Source organism: Hyperoodon ampullatus (genome assembly GCF_949752795.1).
Source record: "Hyperoodon ampullatus genome assembly, chromosome: 2".
In the NCBI taxonomy this organism is placed as follows: Eukaryota; Metazoa; Chordata; class Mammalia; order Artiodactyla; family Ziphiidae; genus Hyperoodon; species Hyperoodon ampullatus.
In genome coordinates this window covers 25512189-25527090 of record NC_136915.1, presented here as the reverse complement: position 1 = coordinate 25527090, position 14902 = coordinate 25512189, and the positions used below count along the sequence as shown (strand labels likewise).

The window sequence follows — 14902 nt, the reverse complement described above, 5'->3', positions numbered from 1 at the left end:
TTTGCTTCTCATACCCAGGCTGTCAGGAAATTAGAAGTTCTGTTAATTCTGTATTTCAGTTTTTTTCAGATTCATCACCATTGACCTCTCTGATGCTCAATTGTAGCTAGAGCAGCTTCTCTGTCTACAGCCTTTTCCCGTTTGAAGTCTTAAGCAGTCTTCCTCAAGCATCTTTGATAGCCTTTCTCAAAACTAGTTCGTTCTTATACCATTGACTTTCTAGATCTAAAAGTCTTAAGATGTATTTCTGTTTGAGTCTTCCTCATTTTGTATTCTGTGACTGGTTTTATATTCCAGGTCACAGCTAGGAAGGCCGTGAAAGGCACCCTGAATCTTTCTTCCTTCCTTTTCTCGCGACTCAACTTGTTTTGTACCTTTTCAAAGCACTTTCTCCCTGAAGTCTTTTTGGGCTAATACTACTGGTTGGCAATCATTTTAAGAGACCTTCTTTCCCCCAAATCATAATAATAACTTCGCCTTTACAACTATCTTACATTCTTTTATCTTGATAGCATTTGTTGTCAGTGTTTTTATTGTTAGACATCTGTTGCTAGGTATCAGAGGCTTGGTTCTATTTTCCCAGTTCCACTTGAAACTTCTCTAGAGTCACAGTAGTACATTTTTGGTGCAGCTTTCTCAAGTGTCAAGTTCAATTCTGTAATACGTTAGTGGACATGAAATGAACGATTGTTGACTTGCTTGGCGGGAGATAACAGGTGGCATCCAAGGTAACCAGAATTCCCATGGAGTTAGCTTAATTCTAGGCACGTCAAAGATGATGGATGCTTCAGCTGACGTTGACACTTGACACGTGGCCGGAGCTTTTGATTCCACCAAAAAAATGGGGGGTGGGGGTGAAATGAACTTATTTAAGAGGCTGGTTTGGATTTCTCCCAGCTCCACATCTAGAAATTTGGTTTGAGGAATTTAGCCAGAACAGGATCGTTCATTTGTATAATTACCTTCAGGAAGATCAAGGGACTAAATTGGGGCTTTTGTCTGAGTCTTGCATGGTAGCTATTCCAAAGCTGACCTGATTACTTCTGGGTCTTTTGACCCTGCAGCGGCATAGGTCAGGTTTAGTGGCTTGTAGATCAGATTGGAAAAGACTTCTTGTATTTGAACCTTCCCAGGAGGCTACTTGGGAAGAATAAGATCTACCCTTTGGATGTGAGGAATGGGATCAGGCAAAATGATCATTTGCCTGTTGTCTCATGGGAAGGATGGTGTTACTTCTTCTCTTCTTTCAGCTTATCCCCAGCTCACCTCTTTTTCTTACCTCACACTTCCCTCATCTCAAGAGTGCAGATTCCTCAGAGGAAGTGCTGTCTTCCAACTTCTGCCTATAACTTTTAGTTATTTACTGTAGGAGAAAAGTTAGTGTTGTGCATAGGTAAGTCATTACTGTGGTGAACTGGAACCTGTATGACTCTTGCCATGAGTTCTCTATAATGTGTAACCAGCTTCTAAATCTTGGGCATTAGCCACCAGGCATGTGCCTGGGTTACTGTGAAGTTTGTAGGAAGAAGAAAAATAATTAGAATTAGGAGAAAGGTGAAACACTGGGGCTGACTTATTTTTTTTCCTGTTTTTATCTTTTTAAACAATTATTTCATTAATCTGTAACGAGGCTGTATCTTTTGTATTCAGTATCTTATTTGATTTTGTAAAGGTGGCTTCTATGCTTAATTGTCTTGAGAGATTGGTGATTTTTAGTATTGTCACCAGAGGAAGTTGGAAGAACTCAGGATAGAGGAACGCAGGATAGAGGTCAGAAAATTGAACTCTCTAAAAAGCATCTGTGTTACTGAGCTGCTGAGGTTTGCATAACGATAAATGAAAATTCTCCAAATCTGTGTTCCAACTTTTCAGAAGGAAGGTTGTGGGTAATGAAATATTATCCTATTATCCCGTATTTTGACTTGAGTTGCACCTAAATGGTGATACAGGAAGACTGATTAGTGACGTCAGTCCATCACATTGGCACGTCTGATCTTTTGGTGGATGGAGAACAGAGGATCAATGAACTGCTTTATGAGCTTTTTGGTTGTATCCTGCTGATCTTATGGGAAGAGGTGGGCTTTTTTTTTTTTTTTTTTTTTTAACTAAATCTAGTTTGTCATTCAGAGTGCTGAGTTCAGAGGCCAAGGAAGACAGGATATCTGCTTCTTGTAGATAGTTAATTGATGGTTTATGGATCAGAGCACTCAGATGTTTTCCTTTTTGGGGTGGCTGTACCAACATTACCTCCAATAAGCCATGGAGAAGCCGCATTTTAATCCCCTGAGAGCTAAAACCATCATCGCTGATGGCATAATGAATGTAGACCTCAAATCAAGTACTAAGGGGCTATTCTCAGATACTGACAACAGAGAAGCCAGACTCTGATTAACTTTTCAGTTAAAGGGGTTTAGAACTAAAGTCATTACTCATTTGCAGTGGTTTTCCATTTTCAGTAAGGTTGTTTTACGGTTAAAGCTTGAATGAAGGTATTTAACTCTTTGTCTAGCTTTCCTGAGCCTTTCTTAAGTTGATGTTGAGTGTACAGATGGACTCAGCTTAGTTGTTTTGGCTTCTGAGATAAGAGTACTTGCAGGCTGTTGAAAAGAATCCGACAGCAGTGTTTTGTTCTCAGCACCCACTGTAAACTTTTGATAGTATTCCGAGTATGAATCAGAAACTTCAGGGTAGCAGTTTTCAGAATAATGGGAAAACTCAGAATACCAGTTAAGTCAGAGTCAAGTCTTTTAATTTATTTCCTTTTTATATCCTTTATTTTATTGATTCGTGGAAAAAGACAGGTCCCCTTACCCATCCCCCCAAACACCCCAAAACAAAACAAAGCATGGTTCTGGGTGGTTACACAATCATGTAACTACTATGTTTTGAGGCCACTGGGTGAAATTACCCATCCAAGGACACCGCTATTGGTCTTTTGAAATACCAGCTGATCATCACATAGATTGAAGCCTAGCCAGTCAGAAAAGTGGATCGTCATTTCTACCTTTCTGGTTTATGGTTCCTAGGTAAATGAGAAGACCATTGTAAACTTCAGTTAGGGTCAAGGCCACCCTAAATTTGCAGAAGAAAGACTTTTAGAAAAAATATCTTGGGAAGACCTTTCTGCTTATTTGTAGAGACTGGCTGCTTTCTGACTTGGAGGATGCTTGCACACTCATGACAATTCACTTAGGTCACAAAATTGATGACTTGCTTTTCTAGTCTCCACTGCATTTGTTTCAGTCAGCCAGTGCCACTTTAATTGATTTTTGTTTAAAAACTTTGTGGAGTGTAATGCAGGGGTTTGAGTCTCAACTGGACCTTAATTTCCTCATTTTCACAAAGTCTAATTCATATGGCTATGTAATATATATGAAAATGCTTTGTAAGCCTTATAAAATCTTGCTCCACAAAGTCCTTGGGCCAGTAAAATTATCAGCACCTGGGAGCTTATTAGAAATGATTCTACTCCAGACTTTATTGAATTGAAGTCTGCATTTTGACAAGACCCACAGGTGATTTGTATAAAATTAAAGTTAGATAAATACTGCTCTATAATTTTCTTGGAAGATTACAGATCAAATTCAGAAACTTTTATCTCAGGTTGGAGCCCCTTCAGATTTGAGCTTCCTTTGAACAAGAAATCTATGTGCTCTGCTTTGTGATGTCAAGCTTTTAGACACTGACTAAATAAAAAGTTAAAAAAGCACAACTTTCAGAAAACTTTTTTGGTTTTCGTCTCTATTTCCTCCTGGATATGGTGGTACCACAGCAGAGGGGAACACTCTTCTTACCTTTTTGCATACCAGGAATTGGGTGATCATATATACAGCGCCTGGTATATTCCACGTTCCACTGTTTCTAAAGTGCACACCTCCCCACTTTTGTTCATTTTGAAATTGGGATGCGTTTTTCAAATGATATAGTTTAATTGCCAGTGTTTCCTTTTTAGCAACACACAAAATGATGGTATGTCTTATAAATTGATGGTGTCTCAGAGATGTGATGAAATGTAATAATTGGTGGTGGCTTGATTCTGTACAGATATTTCAGAAAAGTCAGTGGGACAGAGGGTTTAATAATTAAAGCCATAGTCTTTCCAGGGGGGAAAACATAAGCTATCCAGCAAATTTGAAGCTTTAGGGGGAGTGGAGGTGAGGGTGGGTGTGTCTGAGAAAGGCAGTGGGAAAAATGTGAAAATTAGACAAAATATTTAAAATAATCTTTTAAAAGGGATTGCACATTCATGAATTGCCTTATTTAATACCTGAAACAACAACCCTTTGAGGTTGATGTTGTCCCTATGAATTTATAGATGAGGAAAACGAGGGTTAGAAGGGAAGTCGTGGGACCTGAATTCAAACTTTGCTCTAATTTCAGTTCTTAGCTTTATTGCTTTTTACTAAGGTATATGCTACTCTGGTTTGTTTATTCGTTTCTCACAATACGATTATATTTAATATGTTAATTTAAAAGTAATTCACATGACTAGTAATTTCAAACTTTTACTCATTTTTTTTTTAATATTTGAAATTTTTTATTACTAGTGGAGCTACTGAGCTGCTGAACTTCAAAGAAAGTTGACATTTTGGTTTTTGGGGGGCATTTTGTGAAAAACTGAGAAGTGTACACAGGAGAAACCAATATTTTAGTTAATGTTATGGCTTTAGGACTGAGTGTCAAGCAAATACACAAAAATATTGTTTTAGAAAAAAAGGGAAGAAAATTACTAATCTCATTGAATGTGACTTCTGCCATATGGAGCTTTGTGGTGAGATCTCTGCAATAGCAGGAAAAATTAAGTTCTCATTTCTCTGACTTCATCCAGAATTAATAGGTATTCCCTGAAATATTCCCCTTGTTATGTGAGGCTTTTGAGGAAGCTGAGCCATGGCTGGATGGACTGTGATCCACACTGTACATGGTTCTTCTTTCTGTCTGCTCTTCTCTCAGTTCTTTGATATCTAGCAACAGAGCATATTGTTCCATCTCTGTGTAGATCTGGGATCTGATCTCTCAAGAACCCTCCTTGGCCCTACTCTAGAGATTTTGATTGGGCTCGGCCTCTTTGTATTTTGAACACTCTCTGAGGCCTGAATTTAGGTTACAGTTCTGGATTGTAATTTATCTAAAGGGAGCCTACAACAAAAGGATGCTATTAATCCTTCTTTGTTTTTTATTTCATTTATTCAATAGACTTTTTTAATATTAATATGTGCTAGGTAATATGTGACAAAAAAGCAGAACATACCCCTTGCCTTTAGGATACTTATTTGGACTTAATTGTAGTGGTTCTCAATTGTGAGTGCTTATTGGAAGAGAAACTTTTACAAACATTTATGGGAGCTTCTACAGACCAGTTAAATCAGAATCTCTGGGAGAAAGCCCAGACTCTTGAAAAGTTTTAAAAAGATTGTGATGTTCAACACCAACAATAGAGCCACTCTGCACTGTGAAAATGACAGTGTCTCTGGGAGGGCCAGATTGGCTGTACCCTTCTCTTTGAGTTAAACCACTTAATTGGGGGCATTGAAGATTTTTAATCTTAAAATCTCAGATAATGTTATATAAGAAATACTATCCCAGTGCATACTATCCCAGCTTTTACTAGTATCATATTTGTATAAAATGGTTTATACTGAATTTTTGCATACGCATCATTTCATTGATGTTTACAACTACTCTGTTTTAAACAAAATGATCCCTGTTTTATAGAAAAGGAAACTAAGACTCAGGTTTAATGACCTGTCCAAAGTCCAGTAAGTGTTAGCAGTTGAGATAAGAGTGTAGGTTCTATGCAATCTGGGTTAGTATTTTCCTAAAGGAATACTTTATCTTACACATTAAAAAAACTTTAAAATCCCATAAAACATACCAGCCCATTTGTACCCTTATTCTTTTCTCTCTAGGGTCCCCAGATCTCTAAGAGACCATTTTTATGATCCTGAACCCTGTATTCTGTAATCTCTTTTAATAACAGACTTTTGACAGAATAGCTTCCTACTTGTGCTCTTGGTGTCATTCAGAAATCAGACTTCATGTCAACTATTTTAATTTAGGGCTTTTGTTGATTTACTGAACTTGTTAGAACTTGTTAAAACCATGTACAGAAACGTGTACAAGTCATAAACATTTATCTTCATGAATTTCGACCAAATGGAAACACCCACTGTAAACCCATCCAGATCAAGTATGGAAGCCTTCCTTGGGTCCCTCACCGTCAAATAGGAGGAACCTACTGTTCTGCTGAGGCATTACTGGCCTAGTCAGAGTAGAAAACCAGGTAGCTATATTTTATATAAGTGGACTGTATAACATTGGTAAAAACCAGCCCATCCCAGGGATATCTTTGAAAATCTGCCCTTGGTAGTAAAATTGAGAATGTAAGTATCAGTGACTAAGTGTTCAGGCCAGAGCCCTTGGCTGTTACAGAAGGGGAGCAGCTTCTCAGCAAGCCCTTGTGAAGGGTCACTGGGGAAAGATCATGAAGAACGTTGATTTGGTGAGTGAGTCTCTTCTGTACCCAGATTTCTTGCTCATTGGTGAAACTTCCTACTTCTGCTTTATCAAATTTCCTTCCCATTTTTGCCTGTAGACGTTTTGAACTCCTTGGGAGAAATTGGAGCTGAACTCCTGAGCCAGTGACTTGATTTGTAGATTTGTGGGAGATTTACTTAAGTGTGTTGGTAGGATGGGATGATCCTTCTAATACTTTTTTTTATTATTGACATTAGTGGTGTCTAATTCAGGTACAGTTGTTTATCACCACCTCCTGGACTCTTACCTGATGATAAAGATAATGGGAGGATCCTTCTTATTTTATCAGTTCAGTTTTACAGGATTTTTTTTGTCATTTCAGTTTTCTTTGTCATATTTTTTGAACTTCTGCCCAGCACTGTATTCAGTGCTGGGGATATAAAAATGAGTACATAGCTTCTGTCAGTTTTACCTTTGTAGGAGGAGGGAGCTTTTATCTCTGGACATTTTGAAAGCTCTTTCTTTCTTTAGAATCCTGTCATATTCCTATATCTGGTTTGGGATCTCAATGTCATGCTTAATTGGCTGTCATTTACTCCTTTTGAACCAATAACAGTGTTATACTTTGAAGATGTAGAAGTTATATCTCATTTGCTGCCAAAACTATAGTTTACCATCTTGCTGCTACATAAAACTAAGTTATATATCCTTTCTAAGTCCCTTCTGGTATATGTTCCTTTATTCATACTAGCCATGAAATCTTTCTTTTTCTGTGTCACATTTGAACAGAGAATGATTTTGAAAGCAAAATGGGCTTTGAACTTGGTAGTTGAAAGGTCTAAGATCGTCAAGGTCCCTGAGTCTGGTCTTTCTGGGCCAGAGATGGCTAAGAACTACTTTGAGAGCATCTTTTTATTTTGCATTTGCAGGCCTACCTACCCATTCATAACTGAGTGTCTGCTGCTTTAGCTTCCCTTTGTGATCCGCCCCACAGTGAAATTTGGTTGTGGTGACTGGAAATGCTGTGCAGTAGTTATCATCTTCTGACTGGATCTTCCCTTTTACCAGGAGCTTTCTTTTGGTCCAGGTCTATTTGTTTCTTCCTTAAACCAGAAGTCAGTGATGGGGACAAGCAAGATTACCTCTCTCTAGTTTTACAAAAGCAAAATTACTTAACCGTTGGGTAAGGTTTTGCAAAGCTTTCTGTACCATGTCAAGTCACTATACCAAACCTTCTTTTCCTTCTGGAAATCAAGACATATTTGCTTTAAATGTCCATGTCTTAACTTAGAATGTTGGTAAGAGGAGACAGACTTAATTTCCTTAAAAAACAGACCATCAGTGTGCTTGGCACCACATCAGTTCTTTTAGGTCCAGTCTTTTAATCTTTGTAGTTTGAAGCACTTCAGAAATAAATTCTGTTGCATTAATGATTCAGCTTAACATGCTCTCATGTAGTCCCTGGTATGGACAGGCAGTGGGAGGCAACTGGTAAGCACTTCTTAGAGTACTCTTTGTGAAAGAATTTCATAGTTAGATTTAACATGTTTTGAAGGATTAAAAAAATCAAGTATAGGATGTTTGGTGAATTATAGTTTCAGTAAACTGTGAGATATTGGGTGGAACTGGGGTGGTGGTGGTGGTGCAAATTGGCAGGGCATATATCCCAAGATGAAGTGTATAGAGTAATCGAATTGGAATGATGTTAGACCACACTTAGCTCAATATTCAGAAGTAAGGGAGGAGCTTATATCGGCAATGGAAGTAGGAAATTCATTTTGTAGGCTTAGTACATTCCAACTATACTATTAGCTGCCATTCCTGGGGCTTATTAGGAGTTGAGCTACTCTATAGAGTTAGATTTGAGAGCAGAGACGTAGAACCAAGAGATATAAAGTTGTGGTTGGGCTTTGGGTAGAAAGGAAAAAAATGAGGTGGTGGGACATTGGGCATGATAAGACTGTCCTAAACTCTGTAACATAAATGTATGTCTGTCTCCCCCATTTGGCAAGACTTTCTGCAGTGTTCCTGCCTCTGTGTTGTCTGTTAATTAGATTGTAATGTCTTGAAAGGTCATGGACACTCTCCTGTTCTAATTAGCATCTAGTGTAGTCTGGTGTCCACAGTGGTTGCCCACTATTGTTAGTTGATGATGATTAGTGAAGCTGAAGCTATTTTTTAAACAGGGCCCAAGGGATGCAGACAGTGATGAAAACGACAAAGGTGAAAAGAAGAACAAGGGTACGTTTGATGGAGATAAGCTAGGAGATTTGAAGGAGGAGGGTGATGTGATGGACAAGACCAATGGTTTACCAGTGCAGAATGGGATTGACGCAGACGTCAAAGATTTTAGGTTTGTATGTTTTACACTTCTGATTTTTGAATGGGGGTTATGGGTTTTGTTTTCATTCAGTTTTATTTTGATTTTAGTTTTCTTTTTCCCTCTCTATGTGTCCTTTTTAATTATTGGGTCTAGTGTAGGCCATACCACAAAGATTGTAAATTAACTGGTAAGGTGGAACTTTCTAAGATTTGTCCATGCCTGATGTTTTGCCAAAACAATATATTTGTATAGAGCTCTGTAATTTGCAGGATGATTTCATAAAGATCATTTCAGTGATTCTCAAATATCAAAATCACCTGGGATGGGTGCCTTGGGATTTCTCCCAAATCACTATCTTGGGAGAAATCTTGGTTACTAATGGAAGTGTGTCATATGGCTCTGGCATGTTAGAGTGGAAGGAAAAACAGTTGAGAACTTAAGCATTCTTTTACTTGAGACTCATAAGCTCCCTTTGAGGTAGGCAGGTTAGGTATCATTTTCTTCATTTTGAAGAACCAGAGATGCAGCTCAAGTGACTTGTTCTTAATCATATATCCCTTCCATGGAGGCCTCTCATTCCATCTCTGGTTGTAATTGATTTGCAGGTTTTACCCTATAATTTTAATATGCACAGTAATAAAACGATGCTGTGTTTATTCTTCATTTATGTAGCTAACCTTTAGTGATGGTATATGATTTTTTAAAATTTAAAAATCCTTAGTCACTCATGTATAGTTAAGAGAATTTAATTTTTAGTAATGTAGTTGTAGTCTAAAACTAATATGTGTGTACCTACACCCACACCCACCCCTTATCCTAATAATCTACAAAGTCAAATTAAGATATATTTCGGGTCATTGTAGAACAGCATTCAATTGTTTAGTCTTCCTAACCTAACTTTTGTATCTTGTGAGTGTAAAGAATTACAGTCTTTGGAAGAAATTTGAGACACAGAGAAATAAACATTTATCTAAGGTCTTTCAGATGAGTTTGGGTAGCCTCTCCATCCTGAATCTCAAGCAGCCTGTGACATTGTCTTGTGGTATTTGACTTCGGGACAGGTGGTAGTGGTAGGGTTTGTGTGTCTGTCAAGGAACACGACAAGAGCTTTCATTTGTACCAGCGATAAGATTTCTTTTAGGCTTAGAATGTAGTCACAGGCTATACTCCCTGACTAGAATATAATATTATTCTATATTAGTCTGAATTGGAATAATATAGTCCTGTAATCTTTTTACATAGGGTGATCATGTGTCCTGAATTACCCAGGACAGTATTTGTTTATACCTGTGTCCAGGATATTTCTTAACACTGCCTTTTTTTTTTTTGCTCTTAGGAGTGTCCTGGTTTGGATGATAAATTACATCCTCATATTACTTTTAATTCTTAGAGTTGTCTCCTTAGCAGGGGCTTATCCTAGATGTGAATTTATTTTGTACTATTTTGTAATGGTCTGTTTCTGGTTTCTTAGAAGGGGAAAAGGGGAGTCAGTTTTATCAGTGGCCAGTGGTACCCAGGAAATACACACACACAAAATTTTCACCTATTAAAAAAATATTTTTTTGAAATAGAATTATTCTCAGATATGGAATTTCCTCTTAGAAACTACTTTGTCCATTGACTCTGTTTAAAGAGTAGATGTTGCTTTTGGGGGGCATATTTTACTACCTGTATTTTGGGATCTCTGTTTTCATGGATGCCACAGGCAGTGATTTTTTTCCCAGTTCATCCAGTGTTCCTCAAATCTGGGCCCCTTGGTTAAAGGGATTGTAAATTAATAGCAGTTAATGTAAATTTAAGGGGTGGGTTGTGGTGGAGAGGCAAGCAATAGAAGAGTCATTTTATAGGATAGAACATATAAGCACCAGAAGGGTCTCCAGTCATTTTGTAGAAATAGTTTTAAATACTATTGGTAATGAGCTGTGTCAAGCACGTTGTCCTTAAACTTAGGTTGCTGTAGTGTCCCTCCCCACTCAAAATAAGGTTTAATGCCCTTTACTTTCTCTGTTTAGCCGTACCCCTGGTAATTGCCAGAACTCTGCTAATGAAGTGGATCTTCTGGGTCCAAACCAGAATGGTTCTGAGGGTTTAGCCCAGCTGACCAGCACCAATGGTGCCAAGCCTGTGGAGGATTTCTCCAACATGGAGTCCCAGAGTGTCCCCTTGGACCCCATGGAACATGTGGGCATGGAGCCTCTTCAGTTTGATTATTCAGGCACGCAGGTACCTGTGGACTCAGCAGCAGCAACTGTGGGACTTTTTGACTACAATTCTCAACAACAGGTACTGTGTGTGTCTCTGTCGCTCTCTCTGCTCTCCCTCCAGCCAGCACATGATTCAAGTAACTGAGAATGGGGTAATGGGAGGAGGGTGGCATTATTTTAGGCCGTCGATAGCCAGTCCTTATTAACCCAACAGTGATGTGGATTACAAAGCCTCGGCATCTTCCCCTCCAGAAGCTTATTCCCATGTTGAGGTTTATTGGCAAGAGACCACCCTGCTCTGTGTACTTCCTTTGGTTCCTCTCTTTCTTCAGGGCCTGGGGAGGGGATGTGGTGGTGTTACCTCTTGTAACACAATCCTCTTGAATGTTAAATTAATTCACTGAAGATTAATGTGATTGTACTGCTGTTGGTTTTTGTCTTTAAAATAGTAAACTCTGTTGTCTGCCACTGTCAGGAGCCCAGTGCCAGATGTCTTATTAGTCCTGTCTTTTAATTAAGTGAGTTACTGCAGGTAACAGACATACCTGGTACCTTTCAAAAGAGTTAGAATGTAATTAGGGGAAAAACACAAATCATGCCACATAAAATCTGCAGTGAAATGACCTGGCTTTTCTTTTATTATTCATAAGTCTTTGGAATATATTGTATGTGTGCCTTCTGGTTTTGAAGGCATGGTATGACTAACTCTAGGGTTTACTGATGCTTCTGTTTAATTTTTTTTAAAGAAAGATTAGCTGTCTGAATTATAAAACGGGGGTAGGTAGCCTCCTGATCATGTTAAGTACCACAAGTTCTCCTTTGTGGCTACAAGCAGTTTGATGGGCCATGAATTTCTGATACTTCTTAATTTTGGAATATAAATATAAACTTCTAGGTTTGAAAGGTTAAAATCTCATTTTGAAGTTTAGAAATTACATATCTATAATTTTTTCCTATGGGGAAAATTGGCTTATGGTCTTTGTAGATCAGTTGTACCATACTGTCCCTTTAGTTGTCATAAACGGCTGATTTTAAATGAATTTTGATTGATAGATGATTGGATAATAAAGTTAACCATGTGAAGTTTACAAAAACAAACCCCTTTAAGGGATGATGTGATGTACATACTCTGTGCTCATATCAGATGGATATATTAGGTTTAATTAACCAACTCTTTTTCCAGAGAGAAAGTGAACTAAAAGTGTACACTACTCTCCGCGTAGTTCCCAGTAGGTATGCTCACCTTGCCATAGGAATTTGACTTCCTGTGCTTTTTGTCTTCCTTTTTATGTTTTTTTACAATGAATCCTCAAAACAGCACTTTTGAGTGAAGCCAGAAATTACTTCAGATGCTGAGGAGATAATAGACTTCAAGATATTTTGTGTCACATCAGCAAACATAGGGACACACTGTTACTGTGTAGACTTCAACTTGTTCAGCTTAGAACATTAATGTGGTAATTTCTCTATCTAAATTGAGGTATGTTAAGTGCAGGCTGATTCTAGTCAGGTTCCTCTAACCTAGTTATCTCAAGAAGTTTTATCTGAATTCTTTCTTTTACTCTGTCTCATTGGTCTGAACTTCCCCTAGCAACCCTTAGAACTCTAGTCGGTTTTGGTTCTTAGCTTCCATTCCCAATCTAACCCAATTGAACTCTTTGCTTGTTACTGAAGAAGTGTTTATTTAAGAAGTGTTTGTCTCCAAGCTCTTATGAATGAAAATCTGATCTTCTTTCATATAATTGTTCTTTACCTCATAATCAGAGTTGGGATTCTCTTTTGATTTATTGATCTTGGGTTTCAAAATAATTCTATCAATTTTTGAGGAGCCTGGATAATTATTAGAACTACTTGAACAGAAATGTACTTTTGCATACCCACAAATAGTTAACACAATTAAATCAAAGACACCACCCACTCAGATTTATAAAACCTGGGGTGCCTTTACCATGTATCCCATTTCAGCAGTTTTTGGACATTAACGTCATTATTTTGCAAGTTAAACTGTTGTTGGGTTCTGACTTCCCATGCATGTCTTGGTTGCTGCAGTATAGGGACATTGTTACACAGGTACACCATCATCATAGGATGTGATCATTGTTACTTTGTCCCATGGGCTCATAATTCTTGCTATTCTGAGTAGATGGCTGTATACATTCTTGTACTTGGCAGCCTAATAGCATGCCTGGGAACCGTTGGCCCAAGACTCTTCAAGACCCTTAACTTCCCAAAGTTTCCAGCATAAAAGCCAGTAGTAATTAAGAAGGAAGGTTCCTTGCTCTACTGTAAATTGGTGTTTGTTCCTACACTTTATCCTTCTAATCTTTTTTACCCTTTTGCTTTTCGTTACGTTTTATTCCCCTTTCCATTTCTACTAATTAAAATGGTTCTCATTCTTCAAGGTCCAGTGCTGTTACCTTTCTTGATTTCCAAATCAGAAAGTTGTCATGTCTGTCTCCTTTGAACCCTGTAGTGCTTTGTGCTTCCCTTAAGAAAAGGAGTCATCGTGTTCTGCTTTGTGTTATGATTACATGTTCTCTGCTAGATTGTAACCTCCTCAGAGGGTAAGGCGGGGTCTTGATTCCTCTGTGTCCTCTGCTTTGCTTTAGTGGACCAAAGTTCCAGGGAACCTTTTCCATACCCCTATTATATTATCTCAGAACATCCCCTGTATTTAATACACTTCCCAAAGCTAAAATTGGAAACTAGCCTTCTAAGAGGTCTGGAGGCCACTCTTTGAGGCCTTGCATCTGTTCTAATATGTGAGTCGTTTAGGCCTAGTTCAGTAGATGTGCCTCATAGACAAATAACTGTACCTATATAATATCCAGTAAATTTACCTCCTGAATCAGTATTTAACCTTTTTACTGTCAGAGCCCTCTTGCTATCTGATCAAAAGCCATAGTCCTCTCATCAGAAAAACATAATTCTTTTGACACTCAATTTTGTGGATAACTTCAGGGAGATCACAGATCTGTGGACTGCAGGTTATAACCTTCTGTTCGCACTTTTTGTTGTCACCTGTAGCCAGGCATATCTTTCATGAATGGAATGGGCTCCCCCAACCCCATGGCTCTCAGTTTAGTTATTATGGCTCATTTGGTCATTTAAATACCGCAAGGAAATACTGCATGACAAGTGATGAGACATTTATGCCCATGTGCTAGGGAGAGCATACTCTTTTTTTTTTTTTTTTTTTTTTTGCGGTATGTGGGCCTCTCACTGTTGTGGCCTCTCCCGTTGCGGAGCACAGGCTCAGCGGCCACGGCTCACGGGCCCAGCCGCTCCGCGGCATGTGGGATCTTCCCGGACCAGGGCACGAACCCATGTCCCCTGCATCGGCAGGCGGACTCTCAACCACTGTGCCACCAGGGAAGCCCGGGAGAGCATACTCTTAACCTGGGGAAGGAAGGACTTATGGAAGAGGTGGATCTTCAGCTGTGCCTTGCAAGACTTGTTTATACCAGGAGAAGAATGAAAATTCCAGTGAAGGAAATAGTAAACTAAAGGCTTAAATTTAGAAATGAGGGCTTCCCTGGTGATGCAGTGGTTGAGAGTCTGCCTGCCGATGCAGGGGACACGGGTTCGTGCCCCGGTCCGGGAGGGTCCCACATGCCGCGGAGCGGCTGGGCCCGTGAGCCATGGCCGCTGAGCCTGCGCGTCCGGAGCCTGTGCTCCGCAATGGGAGAGGCCACAACAGTGAGAGGCCCACGTACCACAAAAAAAAAAAAAAAAAAAAAAAAAGAACATATACGTGTTCAATAGATAATGTAGAAACAGTCACCCTAACTGGTAGTTGAGGTTGAAGAAAAGTGACTTGTGGGGTTGCATAGATAGTGTGTGAGTCTTACCGACTTTGCTGTGCTGCCTTATGGTCATTAACAAGACATCTTTAAGA

The 14902-nt window shown here is 38.9% G+C and overlaps 1 protein-coding gene across 9 annotated transcripts in view; it reads left to right on the top strand.

Moving 5' to 3' along the window:
- The window catches only part of PUM1 (pumilio RNA binding family member 1), a gene marked incomplete at its 5' end in the record, with an annotated part of 125949 nt that overhangs the window by 53114 nt on the left and 57933 nt on the right, over nt 1–14902 (top strand). For 6 of the 9 annotated variants that reach the window (XM_079697156.1, XM_079697155.1, XM_079697153.1 and 3 more), the window contains 2 exons: nt 8664–8830; nt 10813–11083. The exons of 2 other annotated variants lie outside the window; for them this stretch is intronic. In XM_079697156.1, coding sequence (XP_079553282.1) covers nt 8664–8830; nt 10813–11083 — 438 coding nt within the window. Of the gene's footprint in view, nt 1–8663; nt 8831–10812; nt 11084–14902 lie in introns of those variants that run through there. One more of the 9 variants, XM_079697159.1, reaches the window with a different exon arrangement.